At 43.1% G+C, this 20,880-nt stretch overlaps 1 protein-coding gene across 1 annotated transcript in view; it reads right to left on the bottom strand.

Moving 5' to 3' along the window:
- LOC105464280 (ataxin 10) overlaps positions 1-17,451 on the bottom strand; it is a 175,562-nt gene extending 158,111 nt beyond the window's left edge. Inside the window, exon 1 of the mRNA XM_071080744.1 lies at positions 17,106-17,451. Coding sequence (XP_070936845.1) covers positions 17,106-17,221 — 116 coding nt within the window. The 5' untranslated portion in view covers positions 17,222-17,451. The remainder of the gene's footprint in view (positions 1-17,105) is intronic.
- Positions 17,452-20,880: the final 3,429 nt, after the last annotated feature.

The following is a 20,880-nucleotide window of genomic DNA, read 5'->3' as shown; positions in this document are numbered from 1 at the left end:
AACTCACATTATTTATTATGGTTTCTCTCTGTTGGGGCCTTTCTTAAGTCTGGAGTCAAATTTATGACCCAAACAATATGAATCCTTATTTTTTCTATCTGGCTTTTCCACTCTCCGTAATTTCCCCCCTGATCTTTTTCTCATATTTATTTTTTAAGGCATCTCAAATTTGGTTTTGGAAAGAGGCAGAGTATAAACTAATTAAAAACTGGGAAACTGCACATAAAATAATTTGTCTATGTCTCCCCCAGTCAACCCTCTGAGTGTAGATAATGAAACTCTGACTCAGTGTCTCGGCAACTGAGTGACCAAATTAAAAAATGAAAATTCAAGGGTACAGCACTAATCCTGCCTCAATAAACTGTATGAAACAAGTATATAAGCCATTTTTAGTGACAACATTGCCATAAGAAGAATATTCACTAACAATATTTGTTTGTTTGTTTTTGAGACGGAGTTTTGCTCTGTCGCCCAGGCTGGAGTTGCACTGGCACAATCTCAGCTCACTGCAACCTCCGCCTCCCAGGTTCAAGCGATTCTTCTGCCTCAGCCTGCCGAGTAGCTGGGACTATAGGCACACGCCACCACGCCCAGCTAATTTTTGTATTTTTAGTAGAGACAGGGTTTCACCATATTGACCAGGCTGGTCTCGAACTCCTAATCTCGTGATCTGCCTACCTCGGCCTCCCAAAATGCTGGGGTTACAGGTGTGAGCCACCACACCCAGCCGATTCACTAACACTCTTAAGGTAACTTTAAGGAGTACCAAATATATTGTAGACACTAATAAGCTAAGAAAATACCCAGGAGTTTAAAACACTATGAAGAATGCTAAGGCTGATCACAATTTCTAGGACAAAGAACAAATCTAATCACCTCTATCTGCCCCATCTGCATGAAGTTTTGAAGCCATTTATTATTTAATATTACAGTCAAATAAAAGTAGAGCACTGCAACTTGAATAAGCTTCAATGATGCCTCTCTTTTCCTACTAAGATGACTAAGTATGTGTATTTACAGCTGCAAGAAAGCAGCGAGAATTATTTCTTTCACCTATCCTTTGCTGTCTGCCTCTCACATGGGAACTATCTTTCCCCCGTGAATGATCTTCCCTGAAGTCATTCCTTGCAATCTTAACATCTGTTTTACTCAAAATCAGTATCTAGCACAGCAAAAGCTTTGGAATCAAACTATGGTACAGACTAAACAAGACAGAAGAAAAGCAATATTCTTTTTTTTTTTTTTTTTTTTTTTTTTTTTTTGAGACGGAGTCTCGCTCTGTCGCCCAGGCTGGAGTGCAGTGGCGCGATCTCGGCTCACTGCAAGCTCCGCCTCCCGGGTTCACGCCATTCTCCTGCCTCAGCCTCCCGAGTAGCTGGGACTACAGGCGCCCACAACCGCGCCCGGCTAATTTTTTGTATTTTTAGTAGAGACGGGGTTTCACCGTGGTCTCAATCTCCTGACCTTGTGATCCGCCCGTCTCGGCCTCCCAAAGTGCTGGGATTACAGGCGTGAGCCACCGCGCCCGGCAAAAAAGCAATATTCTTAAAACGTGAAAAATGATATCCCGACCACAAAATAAATATTAAGTTCATAAACTATGTTGTCAATAATTCCCAATGCTACATGTTAATTTGTTATATATGCACCATGCATTTATAATAATTTTAACGAAATGAAAAGCATTTAACTGAGCTAAGGCCAACCAAAAGATTCCTGAAATCCAAATAACTATTAATAGCGACTAAAGAGTAATCATGACAGCATCTATTTGGCACACAATAATTCGCGTTTGCGGTATAAAGAAAAAATAATGTGGGGCTGTGATCACTGTCATATGCTCTCCCCAGGTTGTACACCATGGATTCCTAAAAACTCCCGATTTCGCCAATCTTCTGTCTTTGCTCAAACATATCCCACCACCAGAAGAAAGTCCTCTCCAAATCTCCCAGTCCTCTGCCTGGGAGAAATTTGCATCTCCTTTTTTTTTTTTTTTTTTTTGAGATGGAGTCTTGCTCTGTTGCCCAGGCTGGAGTGCAGTGGCGTGATCTCAGCTCACTGCAACCTCCACCTCCCGGGTTCAAGCGATTATTCTGCCTCAGCCTCCCAAGTAGCTGGGACTACAAGTGCATGCCACCACGCCCGGCTAATTTTTTTATATTTTAGTAGAGACAGAGTTTCACCATGTTAGCCAGGCTGGTCTGAATCTCCTGACCTCGTGATCCGCCCGCCTCGGCCTCTCAAAGTGCTGGGATTACAGGCGTGAGCCACCGCGCCCGGCCTGCGTCTCCTTTTAAACCTTTGGAAAACTCACAGACCTGGTGAAACTCCTCCACTTTTCCAGACAAACAGGCTCCCTCTATGTCGCCCTGGAGCTCTGTTCATAAGACTGGAATAACTTGTCCCCATCCAATAATATTTACTCATCCTATCTCCCCAGTTAGACTGTTAAGTCCTTGAAAAATAGAGACTATTTTATTCTTTTCTATATCTCTAGGGCCCAGAATTGGCACCCACTAATTGAATCTGTTCAAGTTTTAAACAGTGATGAGACTGTTCACACACTCAAAAGCGGCCCCTGACTGCATCACAGCCTTGCTATGTAATCCAAGCACTTACAGAGCTTGTGCTCAGAGCTAGGCATCAGGCCTGATACAGGTAGTGACATCAGTGCTCTTTGAGTCAGCAACTGATAGAAGGGGAAACTGAGGCATCAGCTCACTCCTCCCTTTCCCATTAAGAAATCCATATAATCTCAACTCAAAAACTTAAAAACTTGTCAGATTTTAAGATGTGACTATCATGTAGATACTTTATGATTGCTATTAAGCAAACATCGAATTTCTCCTTTCCCATTAAATGATACAGTGAATAAGCTTGCGGGTCTCAGAGGAGTTGTAACCCAATTAACTGTAGTTTAAATTTCTTAAGAGCAAATAACATGTTTTAGATGTCTGTTTCCTTTTATAAAAGGTGGCAGTAAAACTCTTCCTCTAGAGTCATACAATAAATAGCTATAGCTTCTATTCACCATATTTTTATACAATATAATACATCAACAAAGAGGCTTTTATTCAATAACAGTAAATATTATGAAAGCATTTAACTCTTCTATACATCTTTACCTTCTCTACAGCCTTGAAAGAAAACTATTTGGCATTACAGATCCAGAGTAGTCACAGTGTACTCTCGTCTGCAAAATCTATGTTCACTGTCAAGACAATGCAGCTAAATACGTGTAATGATTAACGACACTGAAATAGTAAAGATCACTCCAATATTACAAACATTATTAATAACTGCTGTCATTTCTGCTTTAACCAAACTAACAAAAAATAGAGACTTTAAAAAGCTTAACTACTTCATTCACAGAAAGCAGAAAGTACTTACAAGAACAATTAAAATTCAACCATTAGACATTCCTATTAGAAAGGAATGCATACCCTGAAGACAATGTATAAATGAAATGTTACAGTACAGAACCAAAAAAATCCTTAGAATTATACAAAAGGTAGAATTTCATTTCCTTCAAGTTTGAACAGATCTGTAGGGTTTAATCTTGGCAAGTCCTGTTTGAGTAAAATTAAAGAAAACTACCTGTGATTATATGTAACAGGTTAGATAGGTCTAATATACTGTATGTACTCACATTTTACAGTTAAATCATCAGGTGGGGCCTCCAACTGAAAAAAAAAGCTACATGCTAGTGATTGTAATGCTACAACTAAGACCTTCATACTTGTTAAAAGATTTATTCTAATACCTTAGATTTACTTAAAAACTGGCATTGTGGTTTAGAGTAGTTTAACAACTGCCAGTGAGAAAAACTATTAAAATACTCACAAGTTCAGAGATTAAAATAACAACCACTGGTTGTTATTTAAAACCATAAATCTTGCTGATTTGACTGGGCAGGATTGAACGAAAACAGAAAATAAAAACATTTGTATCTCCTGCCACAAACAGCCTAGGGTAAAATTTTGAAATCTGTGCAGAACTCAAACTTCTTTTTATACTCTTCTCTCCTCTTCTGTCACATTCAGGATTCTGAAGCTGTCCTGACAGTTCAGACCAATCCATTTTTCAGGGTCACAAACTTCTTCTGTAAAGGGTCAGAAAGTGAGTATTTCCAGTTCTGATGGCCAAACAGCCTCTGTCATACTCTCAACTCCCCCAGTGCACAAACACAGCCACGGGAAACACCTGAACAAGTGAACATGGCTGGGGTCTAATGAAACTCTGTTTGTGGAAACTAAAATTTTAAATTCATATAATTTTCACGTGTCGTGAAATTTTATTATCTCCCCAACCATTTAAAAATGTAAAAAACCATTCTAAACTCATGGGTCATAAAACAAACAGGTAGTGGGCCAGATCTGGCCATGGTTTGGCAATCCCTGCTTTAAAGGGCTCCAAACATACCAGTCCTCTCCCCACTCCTCAAAACCCACACACTTCCTCTTTCCCACTGTCCTCATCACATTCAAAATTCATCTTTCATCAGAACAAATGCACTGTGCTAAATGAAAGGAACTAAGAAGGCCAGGCACAGTGGTTCATGCCTATAATTCCAGTGCTTTGAGAGGCAGAAGCCAGGAGTTCAAGAACCTGGCTAACATAGCAAACCCTATATCTACAAAAAAAAAAACAACCACCTTGTTTTAATTAGCTGGGCTTGATGGTCTGTGCCTCGTAGTCCCAGCTACTCAGGAGCCTGAGGCAGGACTGCTTGAACCCAGGAGTTCAAGGCTGTAGTGAGCTATGATCACAACACTGCACTCTGGCCTGGGTGACACAGCGAGACCTTGTCTCTAAAAAACATGAAAAGAAAAGAAAAGAAAAGAAAAGAAACAGAGGCTAAGAAAAGGTGAAATTAGCACAGAGGCAGAAAATCAACCACTGGAATAGAATAGACAGCCCAAGAGCAGAACTGTGTATACATGGTAACTTGGTAAATGGCATCCAACAGCATTAAAGACCTGGGGAAGATGGACTGTGCTCGAAGAGGCATTGTAACAACTGTTAATCTCGAAGGAAAAAAAACTGAATTGGATCCTTACTTATACTACCCAAAAAGTAACTCCAGGTGGATTTAGGAATATATGGAAGACAAAATTGCAAGGCTTTGGAAGAAAATATACAGAGAATGTCTTTATATTCTTAGAGAGAGATTTTGCATATAAGCATTATTTAAACCTTATTTTAAAAGTAGTATTTGAGCACAGATCCAAAAAAGGTGAGGGAGCCAACTATGCATCTTCCTGGGAGAAGAGCTTGGACTAGAGGCAAAGGCATACAGAGCACGTCACGGGGAAGTCAGAGCTGGCTTCAATGAACCCCAGTGAGAAAAAGAAAGAGAAGTGCGACTCGGAGAGAGAAGACGGAGCTACCCTGCACGGGCACAGTAGGCCATGGAAGGACGCTGGCTTTGATCCTGATGTGAAGCCATGGAAGGTTCTTTGTTTTGTTTTGTTTTTGAGAGTTGCTCTGTTGCCCAGGCTGGAGTGCAGAGGCAGGATCTCAGCTCACTGCAACCCCTGCCTTCCAGGTTAAAGCGATTCTCATGCCTCAGCCTCCCAAGTAGGTAGAATTACAGGCATGTGCCACCATGCCCAGCAAATTTTTGTATTTTTAATAGAGATGGGGTTTCACCATGTTGGCCAGGCTGGTCTCAAACTCCTGGCCTCAGCGCCCGGCCCATGGAAAGTTCTGAGCAGAGGGGTGACATCATCTGACTTACGTGTTAAAAGGATCTCTTTGGCTGCTTTGTAAAGAATCACTCTTAAAGGGAGAAAGAGAAGACAGCAGGAGACCAGTTAGGAGGCTGTTTTTGGAGCAGAGAGAAAGCAGCAGATACAGTAAATAGAAATCAAATTCTGGATATTTTAAACATAGAGCCAATAGGACTTGATGATGGATTCTTATGAGGGTGTCTAAAAAAGGGGAGTGAAGGGTGACACCAAAACTTTAGCCTGAGACATAAACCGAAAGATGTATTTATTGTTTACAGAAACAAAGAAGAGTACTCTGAGGATATCTGGTGGATGAGAGGATCAGGAGAAATACAAGTAGAATGTGAAGTAGTCAGGTGAATAAACAAGTCTAGGGTTCAGGAGAGAAGTCTAGCTAAACTGGGTGTGGTGGCTCATGTCTGTAATCCCAGCACTTTGGGAGGCCAAGGCAGGAGGATCCCTTGAGCCCAGGAGTTCAAGACTAGACTGGGCAACATGGTAAGACCCTATCTCTACAAAAAAATTTTTAAAAAATAGCCAGGTGTGGTGGTGGATCCCTGTAGTCTCAGCTACAAGAGAGGCTGGGACGGGAGAACTGCTTATGCCTGGGAGGTCAAGGCTGCAGATCATGCCCCTGCATTCCAGCCTGGATGACAGAGCAAGACCCCATCTCAAAAAAAAAAAAAAAAAAAAGTCCAGCTAAAGAAAAATGTTAGTCACCAGCAAACGGAAGTTATTAAAGCCACAAGATTGAGTGAGAATACTGTGAGAGTAAATATAGGCAGAAAAAAGAAGCGGTCTGAGGACTGAGTTCTGAGATCCGGGAAGGATTATCACTCAGGGAAATGGAGGGAAAGATTTTTCTTAGGATGGGAAAAGTTACAGCAGATCTATAAACTGATGAGTGCAATCCAATAGAAAGGGTAAAATTGATTATTTCTACGGCGGTGGGGGGAAGAAGACTGCTGGAGCAATATGTGCAAAAGGCAATGGAATTCAGTGCAAACCTAAGGGGAGCTTATATTCAGAGCAAGACCCTCATCCACAGAACAGAAGCAAAGGCAGGTTATGGGCAGATACAAGTAGGTGGGCAGAGAGGGTGATGAGAGTTCCTGGAAATTATCTGCTAGTTGCTCCTCTTTTTCAAGAAATAGCTGAGAGTGAGGATGAGGGGATAGAGGTTTGAAGACAGTGGGGCATGAAATACCTGACTCGGGGAGCAGGAGTCAAGGGACCAGGGCAAACATCGGGACTGACAGGTAGCATTACGGGCCACCTTAGTGAGTCATCAGCAAGTTAAAATGAGAGCAGTCTGCACGGCTGTACGTTTTTCTCTAGCCGTGTTCAGCTATTTAGGTGCTGGCACAAAGGACACAAGTTGGATTTGACCAAAGCTGGAGTTTTACCAGGCAAACATAACAAAGTTTAGAGAGGAGGCAGGGGAGTTGAGGATGTACATAAAAAAAGAAATGCTCTTATTACTCATCCATGGATCTAAGCCAGATCAAGATGGGAATGTGAACATTAAGAAGGGGAATGAAGAACAAAAGGGGTAGTAAATAGGAAATAGGGTCAAAAGATTGTAGGTCCTGGTGAGGTTAAAGACTTGATGGAGCAGGGGCCCTAAAGAAAAGATAAAACAGGGATTGGGACTCTTGAGATTGTGGGAGAAGGCAGCTACAGTTATGGATAAAGTCTAAGTAAGGTATGGCAGTGTGTGGCTGAGATGGAATGGAGGTCAAGCTCACTGAAAGTCAAAGAAATTCGAGGTCAGGATAATGAAAATAATCTATGTAAACAATGAAATAACTGAGATTTAAGACAGGAGAAGTAAGAGTGAAAAGTGAACCCAGGGCTAAACTCTTCAAGGAATGAGGCAGACTGACCCACAGGTCTCTTAACTACAAAAGTGATTGAATAAGTGATACCCTGATGTCATGAGATTAAAAGTTGGAGTGGTCTATGGAGGAAAAAAGGTCTGAAAGCAGCAATGACAATCAAGGTGAACTACCGTACCTTTGACCAAGCATTACACTGAGTGCAGGACAGAAAACAGCCTCCCACTTTCAAGAACCCTGGGAAAGGCATGTCCTCAGAGCCATATTTCATTTAGATCAAGAAGATGAATGGGTGTTCACAGAAATTCAGGATACAGGGAATTTTGCTGAGGGCACAGAAAAGGATCTTAAGAACTGGGGAGTCAGAAAAGGATTCAAGTAAAAACCTTTAAGGGTGTCAGGCACAGTGGCTCACACCTGTAATCCCAACACTATGGGAGGCTGAGGGGGAGGATCGCTTGAGCCCAGGAGTTCAAGACCAGCCTGGGAAACATAGTGAGACCTAATCTTTACAAAAAATTTTTTTAATTAGCGGGGCATGGTGGCACTGTGATAGCACCACTGCACTCCTTAAAGGGATGAGAGTTCAGAGAGTAAGAGAAAACCTAGGAGTTTCTCATATAACTTAGAAAATCAGTTTGTGAATTTCTAGCAAAAACCCTGCTGCAATTTTATTATGAATGGCATTGAATCCATACGTCAATTTAGGAAGTATTGATGTCTTTGTTATTGAGGTTTCCTGTAATACAATGGTGTATCTTACCATTTAAGTCTTTTTAAATCTCTTTTCATAGTTTTGTAATATTCTCATTGATGATGATGATGACAATGACACCAACAACGATAACGCTAACACTTAAACTGTGTCTGTTAGGTGCCAGGCACTGTTCTAAGCAGTACACAAACTCCTCAACAGCTATCATGAAAGAACATCCCTCACTTATAGATCATCTTGTTAATTCTAATAACTTCTCTAAGCTTCTGGCCATCAGAGGGCCCAGGGCGCCCTAGCGGTAGTCCCACCATTCCTTTGCTTTTGAGTGTCCTTGCCCACAGTCCAGTGACCAAGCCCTTGGGTCCAGTGACCACTACAAAAGACTGGAAGAATGAAAGAGCTGAGAAACTCTGCTCTGAGGGTACTGGTGGTCACAATCCTAACCTTATTTATTTTGATTGGCCGGCTCAAACTCTTTCCTGTCTACTTCATGCATTTAAGATAATTGAATGTAAGACGTGGCTCACACTGACCACTTCTGTATTTTGAAACTGAGTCAGAACACCTTACCAAACAATTCCATGTGGCATTCCAGCTCATGGCATAGGTAAAAATAAAGGAAATTGCCATCACACTCTAAAATGTGCTTTTTATAGTGTAACTTAATTGATGTTCTCTCTCAACAAAGTTGAGTTGAATCATGGTTGAGTCAAAACGCCATATGGCATCCTTAGCCAAGCTGATGACTCGTGTGGGTTTTTGTTTTTTGGGTTTTTGTGTGTTTTGGTGCAGTTAAAGACACTTGCTGGCTGGAGGTTCAGTAATGTCCGGGGAAAACCCACGTGCATGTAAATACACAGACGGATAGGTTTATTTTTTACCTCTGTGGTATGTTGACCTCTAAAGTGCTTCATCTATTCACTTTCTTTATGAAGGTTAGTCAACATATTTATACAAGCAGGTAACAATACCAAGTCATTTTTTACCCCTTGAAATCTGTCATCTGTCATAGTTAACCTTTCCCGTCCCCTCCTAATTAAAGTCTTTCTTCTATGCTCTCATTTTCTCTTTCATGGCTCAAGAAAATTAGGTGTTCAAGAAAACAATAAAAATAGTATTGAATGCTCACTGTGTAGCAGGTCTGAAAGTTGGTACTGAAAATAGAGGTAAATAAGAATCCTGCCCTCAGACTGCTCTCACTCTAGTGAGACCGGTAGGTAATTAAGTGTTTGTAACACTCCATGTGAAGTTCTTTGAAAGAGGTAAGCACAGAGTGCCAAGGGAATACAGGGGAGGTCAGAAACAGGTTTCAAAAGGAAGCGAAATGATAATTCAACCTTGAGGGAAAACAGGGAGTGTGTATAAGCAAAGGATGAAGGCTTAAGGCATTTATATTTACAAATTTACAAATTTATTTTGTAAATATAAATTACAAATATACATTTTTAACAAATTACAAATTTATTAAATTTAATAATTTAATAGCATTAGAGCTACTCCTATGTTAGTAGTTCAAAGTAAGCTACACATAGTTCATTTTATCATATCAATCGCAGCTGCAGCACTAAGCACAGATCTTACATATATCATGTGTGGTGTGATTCAATGAATGAATTACATGGTAAACTAATCAATAGCATTTTAGTAATCTGAGTAATTACTGATTGGCTCACTGAAGGTACTGGCTCTTCATTGCTCTGTTTAGTTCAGTTCAATATTTACAGGGTACCCAAAATGGGCCAGGCACCCTGCTAAGAAACACCATAAAGTCCCTCCCTTCAAGAAAGGCACTACCGAGTAGGGAAAAAGATACATAAAAGGCTATTTTATTATGAAACAAAAATAGCAGTGAAGGAGGAGTTCACATTTTAAACACCTCCCCTCCACTCCAAACAATGTGACTTTTTAAAAATCATAAATATATAACTTCACATGTCCACCAAAATTCAGTGTCAGTCATTTTCATTGTAATAGCGATGCAGAGGTATCTTCTTACGCTTTTGTTCATAACAGCACTATTGAGATAGGGTTCACGTGGCACACAAGTCACCCACTTAAAGTGTACAATTAAATGGATTTTGGTACATTGCATTATTAATTTTTTTAACTGTGGTAAAATACATATATAAAACATAGAATTTGCCATTTTGTTCATTTTAAGTCTACAGTTCAGTGGCTTTAATTATATTCACAATGTTGTACAACTATCAACTCTACTTCCAAAATTTTTTTAACACCCAAATAGAAACTCTGTCAACATGAAGCAATAACTCCCCATTTCCCCTCTCTCCAAATCCTAGTAACCTCTAATCTACTTTCTGTCTCTACAAGTTTGTCTCTTCTAGGTATTTCATAAATGCAGAATCATACAATATTTGTCCTTTTTCATTTTCTTCAGGCATATACCTAAGAGTAAAACTGTCTGGTCATATTCCATGTTTAGCTTTTTGAGGACCCACTATTTTCCATAGTGGCAGCACCATTTTACATGTCCACTAGCAACACACAAGGGTTCCCATTTCCCCACATCCTCAACAATACTTGTTCTTTTCCATTTTTCGGATAATAGCCATCCTAAACGGTGTGCAGTAGTCCCTCACTGCAGTTTTAACTGCCATTTCCCTAATGATTAACGATTTGGAGCACTTTACCATAAGCTTATTGGCCTTTATATTTCTTTTTTCAAAAAAAAAAAAAATTTTTGCCCAATTTTTAAATTGAGTTGTAGGAGTCTTTTTTATTGAGTTGTAGGAGTACTTCATACATTCTAAAACAACTTCTTTATCATATATATTTTAAAAACTTCTCTAACTCCAGGACTTGCCTTTTCATTTTTTTTTAAAGCCCTTTTGGCCTGAATTTATTGTTTAATTTTTAAATTAAACACCAACAAAAACCTCATTTTGTCTAAGCAGATTAAAGAGAAAAAAATGAGCTATACTGATAGAAGCTGAAAAAAAAAAAAATTACTGTCAACATGACTAAGAAAAAGACCAAGCAAGCACAATGAGTAATAACTTACAGAAATAGCAGCAACTCCACAAGAAACTGTTAAGAGTCTGCCACTATCAACTGTATGCTAGATGCCAGGCATACAGTGAATGTGAGGTGCCCACTCTATTCAAGAAGCTTGGCGGGGCGTGGTGGCTCACACCTGTAATCCCAGCACTTTGGGAGGCCGAGGCGGGTGGATCACGAGGTCAGGAGATCGAGACCATCCTGACTAATACAGTGAAACCCCGTCTCTACTAAAAATATAAAAAATTTTTAGTAGAGTAGTAGAGCCCGCTGGGCGTGGTGGCGGGTGCCTGTAGTCCCAGCTACTTGGGAGGCTGAGGTAGGAGAATGGTGTGAACCTGGGAGGTGGAGCTTGGGGTGAGCCAAGATCGCACCACTGCACTCCAGCCTGGGCGACAGAGCAAGACTCCGTCGCAAAAAGAAAAAGAAGCTTATCAGCTGGACGACCAATGAGGTTATCAGTTTAAGTATGAGATGAATTTATAGAAAGCAGTATCCAAATGTTCCATTATTTCAAGAATACTCAAGAATCAGAACACAGTCTCCCCCTACTATTCTCTAATAAGAAAACATATTACAGAAGAGCACTATTTCCAGAACTTTCTGTGATGATAGAAATATTCTCTATCTGTGCTGTCACAATCACATGTGGCCACTGAGCACTTAAAATATGGCTAACGCCAGCGTAGGCAACATGGTGAGATCTCATCTCTACAAAAAATAAACAAAAAAAATTAGCTGGGCGTGGTGGTGTACACCTGTAGTCCCAGCTACTGGGGAAGGAGGCAGGAGGACTGCTTGAGCCCAGGAAGTCGAGGATGTAGTGAACTATAATCGTGGCACTGCACTCCAGCTTGGGCAACAGAGTGAGACTCTATCTCTAAAAAAATAATAATAAGGAGCCAGGCACGGTGGCTCATGCCTGTAATCTCAGCACTTTGGGAGGCCGAGGCAGGCGGATCGCCTGAGGTCAGGAGTTTCAGACCAGCCTGACCAACATGGAGAAACCCCGTCTCTATTAAAAATACAAAATTAGCCATGTGTGGTGGCACATGCCTGTAATCCCAGCTACTCAGGAAGCTGAGGCAGGTGAATCACTGGAACCCGGGAGGCGAAGATTGCAGTGAGCCAAGATCGCGCCATTGCACTCCAACCTGGGTAACAAGAGCGAAACTCTGTCTCAAAAAAAAAAAAAAAAAATTAAAAATTAAAAAATATGGCTAATGCAACTAAGGAAATGAACATTAATTTTATTTATTTTCAATTAATTAAGTAGCTACATGTAGCTAGTGGCTACTTAATTAATAGCACAGATGGAGTATGACAACCCATCTCACCTGGCTCTACACTTTGTGGGGTCTGGAGATGCCTCAGAGATGCATCATAAAGGCAACTAGCCAGGCACAGTGGCTCATGCCTGTAATCCCAACACTTTGGGAGGCCGAGGCAGGAGGATCACTTGAGGCCAGGAGTTCGAGACCAGCCTAGGCAACATAGTGAGACCCCTTCTCTAAAAAAAATGCACTCCAGCCGGGATGACAAAGTGAGACCCTGTCTCGGAAAAAAAAAGAAAAATAACTAAAGGAGCAACTCAAATAGAATTTTAAATGTATTTGTCTTACTTGTTCAGAAAGAATTTAACATGACTTGCAAAGATTCACAGCAAGATAAATCACTTGTTAAACAAATGTGAAATACACTGATATCTACGTTAAACAAAAAGTATAAAACAAATGTAAGAAAAAAGAATTATCTTACACAGAGAACAAACAGCTGAGGAATATCTCAATATTGATATTATATGACCATAAGCAATATGTTTAAATAATTTTAGTGACCAAGACACTTTAAGAAGTTACAGAAGGCATGTAATACAGACCATGGAGAATTTAGACTTATGTATTAATGCTGTATTGCTATATAGCAAATTAGCCCAAAATTTAGCATTTTAAACCAACAACATTTATGATCTCACACAGATCTGAGCAGCTTAGGGTGCCTCACAAGGTTGCACACTTGGTTGAGGATGTGACTGGAGCTCAGAGGACCTGCTTCCAAGGTGGTTTATCACATGGCTGTTCGAAGGAGGCCTCAGCTCCTCACCACACAGCTCTCTGCACAGGGATGCTTGAGTGTCCTCCTGACACGGCAGCTGGCTTTGTCAGAGTGGGCGATCCAAGAAAGAGCTAGCAAAGCGGAAACTACGACGCTTTTTATGACCTAGTCTGAGAAGTCGCACACTGTCACTTCTGCCATATTCTACTCTTCACAAGCAAGTCACTAAGTTCAGCCCACACTCAAGGAGAAAATAATTAACCTCCTCCTCTTGAGAAGGTCAGAGTATCAAAGAATTTGTGAACATATTTAAAATCACCACAATGGGATGTAAGAATTTCTTTTCACTTGCGGGTTGCTAAAATCGTAATGAGATCCTGAGATCCCTTTCTCTGGAAACCCCAAAATTAGAACTGTCTTCCTGAAATAGCTTCAATTTTTGGTTTTGATAAGACAGGAGATTCAACACAAATGGATTCTTGGTCATATAACCTTGTTATATTTTAATAACAGGTCCTAAATAATTGGCATTTACTATGCATAAACCACTATGCTACACATACAACATTACAGATCCTCAAAATAATCCCTCAAAGTGGCTGCCATCATCTCATTTTCAAGACAAGAAACAGGAAGTCTACAGAGACTAAGCCAGGATTCATATCCAGGTCTCCATGGTTCCAAAGCCACTGCTCTTTCTACTGCATGACACTTCCACTACTCAAGCTAGCGAAGACAGAAGTTTGTTTTGTAGCATGGAAGAGTTCAGAAGGACCACCAACTACATTATGTCTGTGATTCTTCAAATATAAAATGGAATCCTAGAGAAATAATGTATTCCACCAAAAGAGAAGAATCTCTTAATTACCTTCCTCGCCGTTTTTGCTTTTTGTCTGCTGTTTTCTATTTGCTACACTGAGGACTCATTGTGCTTGGCTTTTTGTCTCGTCCACCTTCTAACACCTTGGCCAATCCTTCCCCTGGGTCCATCTGTGTTCCTGTTCATACTAGACAACAGCCCTATGCCCTCTCTCAAGAGGAGACCTCCAAGGACAAACACTGGCTCCCTGAGCATCAGAACTGGAGGGATCCTCTCAGAGGAGCGGGAAGTCTGGGCCCAGCCCCACAACAACCTTATGATTTGTCCAAAGACAAAGAGAAGCAGTGACAGAACCAGGACCAGAAGCCTGTCCTTATAAACTCTGATCATGAGTTCTCTGCCCCACCACACAACTGTGTCTTTCCATGCCAGGACCTGCACATCAGTTCACCTTTCCTGGTCTCCAATCTCTGCCTGGAAGAAGGACACTGCCCCAGAACTCAGATGAAATCTGGGAAGCATCCTCATTTCCTCATTCTCCCCCCAACAATCCAATTGGTCCCTGAGTCCTGTCCATTCAACCTTATATCTCTCAGTATTTATTCTACTCATCCCCACAGACAATGTCCTAATTTAGGCACTTTTCTCTTTCACATGGGCTTCTGCTACCACTCCTTAAAGATCCCCGCTATCTCTAGCTTCATCCTCTCTCATTTATTCCCCACAATGGAGGCGGAGGTGGCCAGGAAGATCTAACAGGCAGATTATTATCATGCCACTCCCTTGACAAAAACCATCAATGGTTGTCTGTAACTTCTTCCCTCACAAGAGACAGAGTCAAGAAAGGCCTTCTAAACTAGCTCAGGGGCTTGGATTTTCTCCAAGTTATAAAAAGGGAACTGATGTTTGAATGAATGTCTCCTCTGTACGAGAAACCTAATCTATGTTACTTTACTTGTCTCATCGGTTTTGCAAAATTAACATATGGCCCCTTTGCAGACACTATTCCTTCTAGTCCTCTCATCTATAACCCAGCACCTGAAATAATCTTAAAAAGCCTTTCCTGAGCCGGGCATGGTGGCTCACGCCTGTAATCCCAGCACTTTGGGAGGCTGAGGCGGGCGGATCACGAGGTCAGGAGATCAAGACCATCCTGGCTAACACGGTGAAACCCGTCTCTACTAAAAAAATACAAAAAATTAGACGGGCCTGGGGGCGGGCGCCTGTAGTCCCAGCTACTCGGGAGGCTGAGGCAGGAGAACGGTGTAAACCAGGAAGGCAGAGCGTGCAGTGAGCCAAGACCGAGCCACTGCACTCCAGCCTGGGCGACAGAGTGAGACTCCGTCTCAAAAAAAAAAAAAAAAAAAGCCTTTCCTGGCTCACCAATCGTCCAACGGACCCACATGTTCTCCTGTGCCACCACCTCTTGTATAGATTTCCATTAAAATGTGTTTATTTAGCAATTTCCCAAACATGCTTGATAAAAGGAATCACATCATTCATCTTTGTACTCTCAGCCCCTAACAAAAAAATCTGTTTCATAGTAGGTGCTCAATAAATGGTTGATGACTGGGTTATTAACTAAAAGCAAGGTCCATCATGGTACAGAAATGCCTAAACATTATATCAATAAATACATCTCCCCCAAAGGCCCATGGAGCAGTACCAGGGACTTCTATTAATAGCATTCTTTCAGCAGCTCCACATTGCCCCAAGTCATTTGAGGTAAAGGAAGTGCTCAGACCAGGTGTCTAGTTTAAAGAGAGGAATAGTGATCACCTAGGCCGACCCAAGTCTTTCTTCAATGTTCCCTCTGCTCTTTGTACATACATACCCCCACAGCTGTTGTTATCTTGTACATACTAGTACAGGAGAGAGCAAGGACTTTCCATTTTCCCACCCCATCACCTAGCACAATAGCTGATACATGGGGAACTACCAATGTGTTAAGTGATAATATCAGCTACATTTAGTGCTATGTACAGGTATGTCCTAAGGATTTAATATGCATTATCTCTCATTTAATCCTTATGACACTATCACCAGGGAGGTACTGTTCAACTTTACTCCCATTAAATAGACAAGAAAACTGAGGCCCCGATAGAACAAGATCAAACAAGCCTTGACTGAGGACTTCGCACATTTTATATTTTCACATGCTTTATTTCATTTATTCCTCTGTACAATCCAGCAACTAAGCTGTGTATTATAGTCCCATTTCTAGACAAGAATTCTAAGGCTTGGAGAAACTGCACAGTAACACGCAGCTTGCAAGGCCAGGAACCAAATCCACAACTGTTGACTCCTGGGCACCTTCTCTTTTTGCCTGGCTATCTCGCCCCTCAGTGGCACCAGGACTGGACTGGTCTCTCCAGGCCCCTGCTCTTGCACACTGCAAAGAGCGCAGCTCCCAGGGCGGATGGTGCAGCCTGGGCTTTAACGCCGAGGAGAAAGGAGTGCCAGTCCCACTCCATGCTTAGAGACTGGCATCCCCGCAACTGCCCAATTCCCGCGTCCGTAACACGCGTCTCTCCCGCTAAAATACACGCTTTATGACTCTGGGGGCCGCGTGGGTCTTGCAGCCAGGGCCTGGCGCAGCCCTCGCACATGACAGGGGCGGCCTAAGCGTGTGTTGGGTCAACAGTACCCGCACGCCGCGGCAAGGGCTCCCGGCGTCGCGGCTTCGCACCCGGACGGGCTGCGGTGGGGGAGCGGGGGCCCGCCCCGGACCCCGCGGGGACCCACGAGCGAGCACGAGGCGGTGCCTGGGAGTCGGGAGGCCTGGGTGGCGCTCGGGCCGCCCGCGCAGGCCTCGCCCTCCGCGTCTCCAGCGAGGAGGGGGCGGTGCCTGGGCCCAGGCCGGGGCCGCCGCGGGAGTCCCGGCCGCCCTCCCCTGCCCGGGGCAGACCCCCAGCCGGGCCCGTTACCGGTTCCGCTGCTCTTTGAAGAGCGCCGTGAGCGCGCGCAGGGCCTCCAGGTCCTGGATGGGTGCCGGCACCATGATGCCCGACAGCCTGGCAGGCGGCGGCCTGGGCGCCGCCATCTTGCCGCTCACAGCTTGGCCGAGCCTGACGAGGAGGAGGAAGGCGAGGAGGAGGGAGGGGGAGGACAACGAGGAGGGAGGAGTAAGATGGCGAGGAGGAAGGGAGAGGCCTCGCCCTACACAACTCTAACCGCCGCCGACGCTGCAGCCCACGCTGCCCAGAAGCTGCGCCGCGGCCGGAGAGCTCGAGGCTGAGCCCAGACTCGCCTCAGGCGGGAGGAGGGGACGGCGCCGCGGGGGAGGGGGCGCTGGCGGAAGTCCCGCCTGAGGGGAGGGGGCGCGGCGGAAGTTCTGGGTGAGGGCGGAGAGGGATGCTGGGGTGATTGACTGGGAGGTATCGCAGACGGGGCTCCTCCGAGGGGAGGGGACGCCGGGGGGAGGGGGCCCGTGTTGATAGGGCCGTAACAGGGTCTCGGTCTTGGGAGCGGGTATCGGGGACAGAGGTTCACGCTGAGGAAGAAGGGCCCTTCTATGGGAGGGGGCCCGCAGACAGAGGGGTCTCCCCCAGGGGAGGAGATTCTGGGTGGAGGGGACCGTTTTTGGAGGAGACGCTGTCTGAGGGGCACGGGAACGAAGAGGGCCGGACAGAGGCTCCACCTGCTAAGGCTGAAGACCTTGATCCCACTGCTCAAGTGGGTTGATCAGTTCCCCCGCGCGGGCCCACTGGAAGCCGGAGCGGTCTGTCACCAGCTTGCAAGTCTCAGACCCTGAAAACTCACTTCCCAGTCTTACTGATCATTGCTGATCAATACCAGACCACTTACGAGGCACTCAGCCTTGGGCGAGAATACATTGCTCCAGGTCCTCAAAGGTTTAAAATACCGTTCTAAGTCAAGAAGCTAAGTTACATAGCAAGAGGGTACGAATTGTTTTTTTTCCTAAGGGAAATGAATATATTTCACAGGAATCAGACAAGGCTTCTCTAGCTGGTGTTGATCACATATTTTCTTTCCGCTGCCCTTTATTACAGTGTATATACTTTCTTTCAACAAAAATTGTTGCTAAGCCCTGTGCTAGGTGCTAGAGATACAAAGATCAATAAAAGATAGTTCCAAACCTGAAGGAACCTCACAGACTATTGAGAAGGAGAGAAGCAAACATAACTGAGTATAGTTGTGAACTGTAACTGTACAAATTGCTATGGGACCACTTAAAATATGTAAATACATACCCTCTACATTCTGCTTGGAGGGTAGGAGTGTGTTTATAATATGGTACTCTTAACATTCTTTGCTAAATAAAATGTAAAGATACAATAAATACCACCAGAGTATGCAGAAGAAGTGAATCTCGGAGGCGCATGGTGGTTCATGCCTGTAATCCCAGCACTTTGGGTGGCCAAGGCAGGAGGATTGCTTGAGCCCAGGAGGTCGACGCTGCAGTGAGAGCTGTGATCACACTACTGTGCTCCAGCCTGGGTGGCAGAATGATACCCTGTATCAAAAAAAAAGGAAGGAAGGAAATGAATGCTGCCGCACAAGCAAGTTACTTGATATTGTCATTCAGTTTACCCCATGTAATTGAGTATATATTCATTCCACGAATATTGCTGTGTGCTATGTGCCAGGTATTAGATCACTTATTAATAGCAATGCTCAAGACAATGCAAAATGTTTAACAATCCTTAAGCTAGCAGGGTAAAATCTCTTTAATTTTCCCTTGAGGAGCACAGGATGGTAGAATGTACTTGTTATGCACCAAAATCCTGAACTTTAGGCCAGACGCAGTGGTTCACATCTGTAATCCCAGCACTGTGGGAGGCTGAGGTGGGTAGATCACTTGAGGTCAGGAGTTCAAGACCAGTCTGGCCAACATGGCAAAACTCCGTTTCTACTAAAAATATAAAAATTAGTCGGGCATGGTGGTGGGTACCTGTAGTCCCAGCTATTTGGGAGGCTGAGACAAGGGAATTGCTTGAACCTGGGAGGCAGAGGTTGCAGTGAACTGAGATCATACTACTGCACTCCAGCCTGGGCAACAGAGAGAGACTCCATCTCAAAAACAAAACCAAACAAAAAACCTGACCTTTAGTTTTCTTATCCTCAAATGTAACAACATTCCCAGAAAAACATTCCCCATAATATGCATACTTCTTGCCTGGAATATTGCAATATATTCCTGATTGGTCTTTTGGCCTCTGCTCTTGCTTCCCTATGTTTTAGATCCTTTAAAAAATATGTCAACATTTAACTCTGCCCAAAACCTTTTAAGGGATTTCCATTTCACTCAGAGTAAAAGCCAAGTTCTTCCAATAGAAAAGCCCCTAAATGACCTGCCCGCTCCTTCACCGTCACCCCCAGCCCTTGCAGGCTCGAATCACATCTACTAGCCTCTTCCTCTTCCATTGCGCTTCAGCCATACTGATCTCCTTATTGTCCTCTGTCTACTTAAAAGGAAGAAGCCGAGGTAAAATCAATATAAATAGTTTATTTGGGCCAACGTGAGCACTGCAGTCCAGGACATACATCCAAGTTGCCTTGGGGAGTGCCCTGGAGAACAAAAGAGAAGCTCAACTTTTTAAAGAAAACAGGACGAATCAGGAGAGACGGTGATTTAAAAGGTTGCTTGTCATGAATTCTCATTGGTTTAAGAAACAATGTTGGTTAGTGATTGGCTGTACAATGTTGAACTATAGGTTGTATGCCATTTTGTGGCTAGTTGACATCAGTCTAGAGCCCAAATAGAATGTGGCTTCAAGAGGTAATTGGGCCAAAGCACTGTAGTCTCAGAGCTTTGGGTGGCTGAGGCAGGAGGATTGCTGAAGCCCAGGAGTTTGAGACTAGCCTGCACAACATAGTGTAAGACCCCATTTCTACGAAAAAAGTTTTTTAAAATTAGGCATGGCGGTGCATGGCAATAGTCCCAGCTACTCCAGAGGCCGAAATGGAAGGATTCATTGAGCCCAGGAGTTGAAGGCTTCAGTGAGCTCTTACCACACCACTGCACTCCAGCCTGGGTAATAGAGTGAGACCCTGTCTCTAAAAATAATAATTCTTTTTAAAAAGAGGTGAGTATTTAGCTCAAGGAGGAGTGACATGATTTGCTGTTTCATTCCAATGCTTCTCTAGGCCTGATCATTTAAAGGAGTTCATATTCCTCAGACAAGGTTTATTTTTTCCTTTTTTTTTTACCCCACAACTCCACCAAGAAAAGTACCCTCCTGCCTTAGGACTTTGTATATGCTTGTGTGTTTTGTTGTTGTTTTTGTTGTTTTACATAGAACAACTCCTCACAAACATCTCCATGACTTGCTTCCTTATTTCCTTCAACTACCTGTTCAAATGATCTTTTAATGACCTTCCTGATCAATCTATTTAAAATTGTAACAGGCTACCCAAATTCCTGATCCCCAGGAATTTTCCACATAGCACTTAACACTTGACATATTATATAACTTACTTTTCTGTTTGGTTTATTGTTACTTATCCACTTCACTTACTACTAGAATGTAGGCTCCACAAGGGCAGAGATTTTTGTCTCTTTTGGTTATTTTTGTATCTCCAGCCCAGCACCTAGAAAAAGACCTACTATGTGGTAATTGCTCAATAAAAGTTGAATTAATGAACAAAGAATCTTTTTGACTATATCAGCAGAGGCTGGGCGCGGTGGCTCACGTCTGCTCATGCCTGTAATCCCAGCACTTTGGGAGGCGGAGGCAG

The sequence above is a fragment of the Macaca nemestrina genome, chromosome 15, assembly GCF_043159975.1.
Source record: "Macaca nemestrina isolate mMacNem1 chromosome 15, mMacNem.hap1, whole genome shotgun sequence".
Lineage (NCBI taxonomy): Eukaryota > Metazoa > Chordata > Mammalia > Primates > Cercopithecidae > Macaca > Macaca nemestrina.
This window is presented reverse-complemented; position numbering and strand designations above follow the sequence as displayed.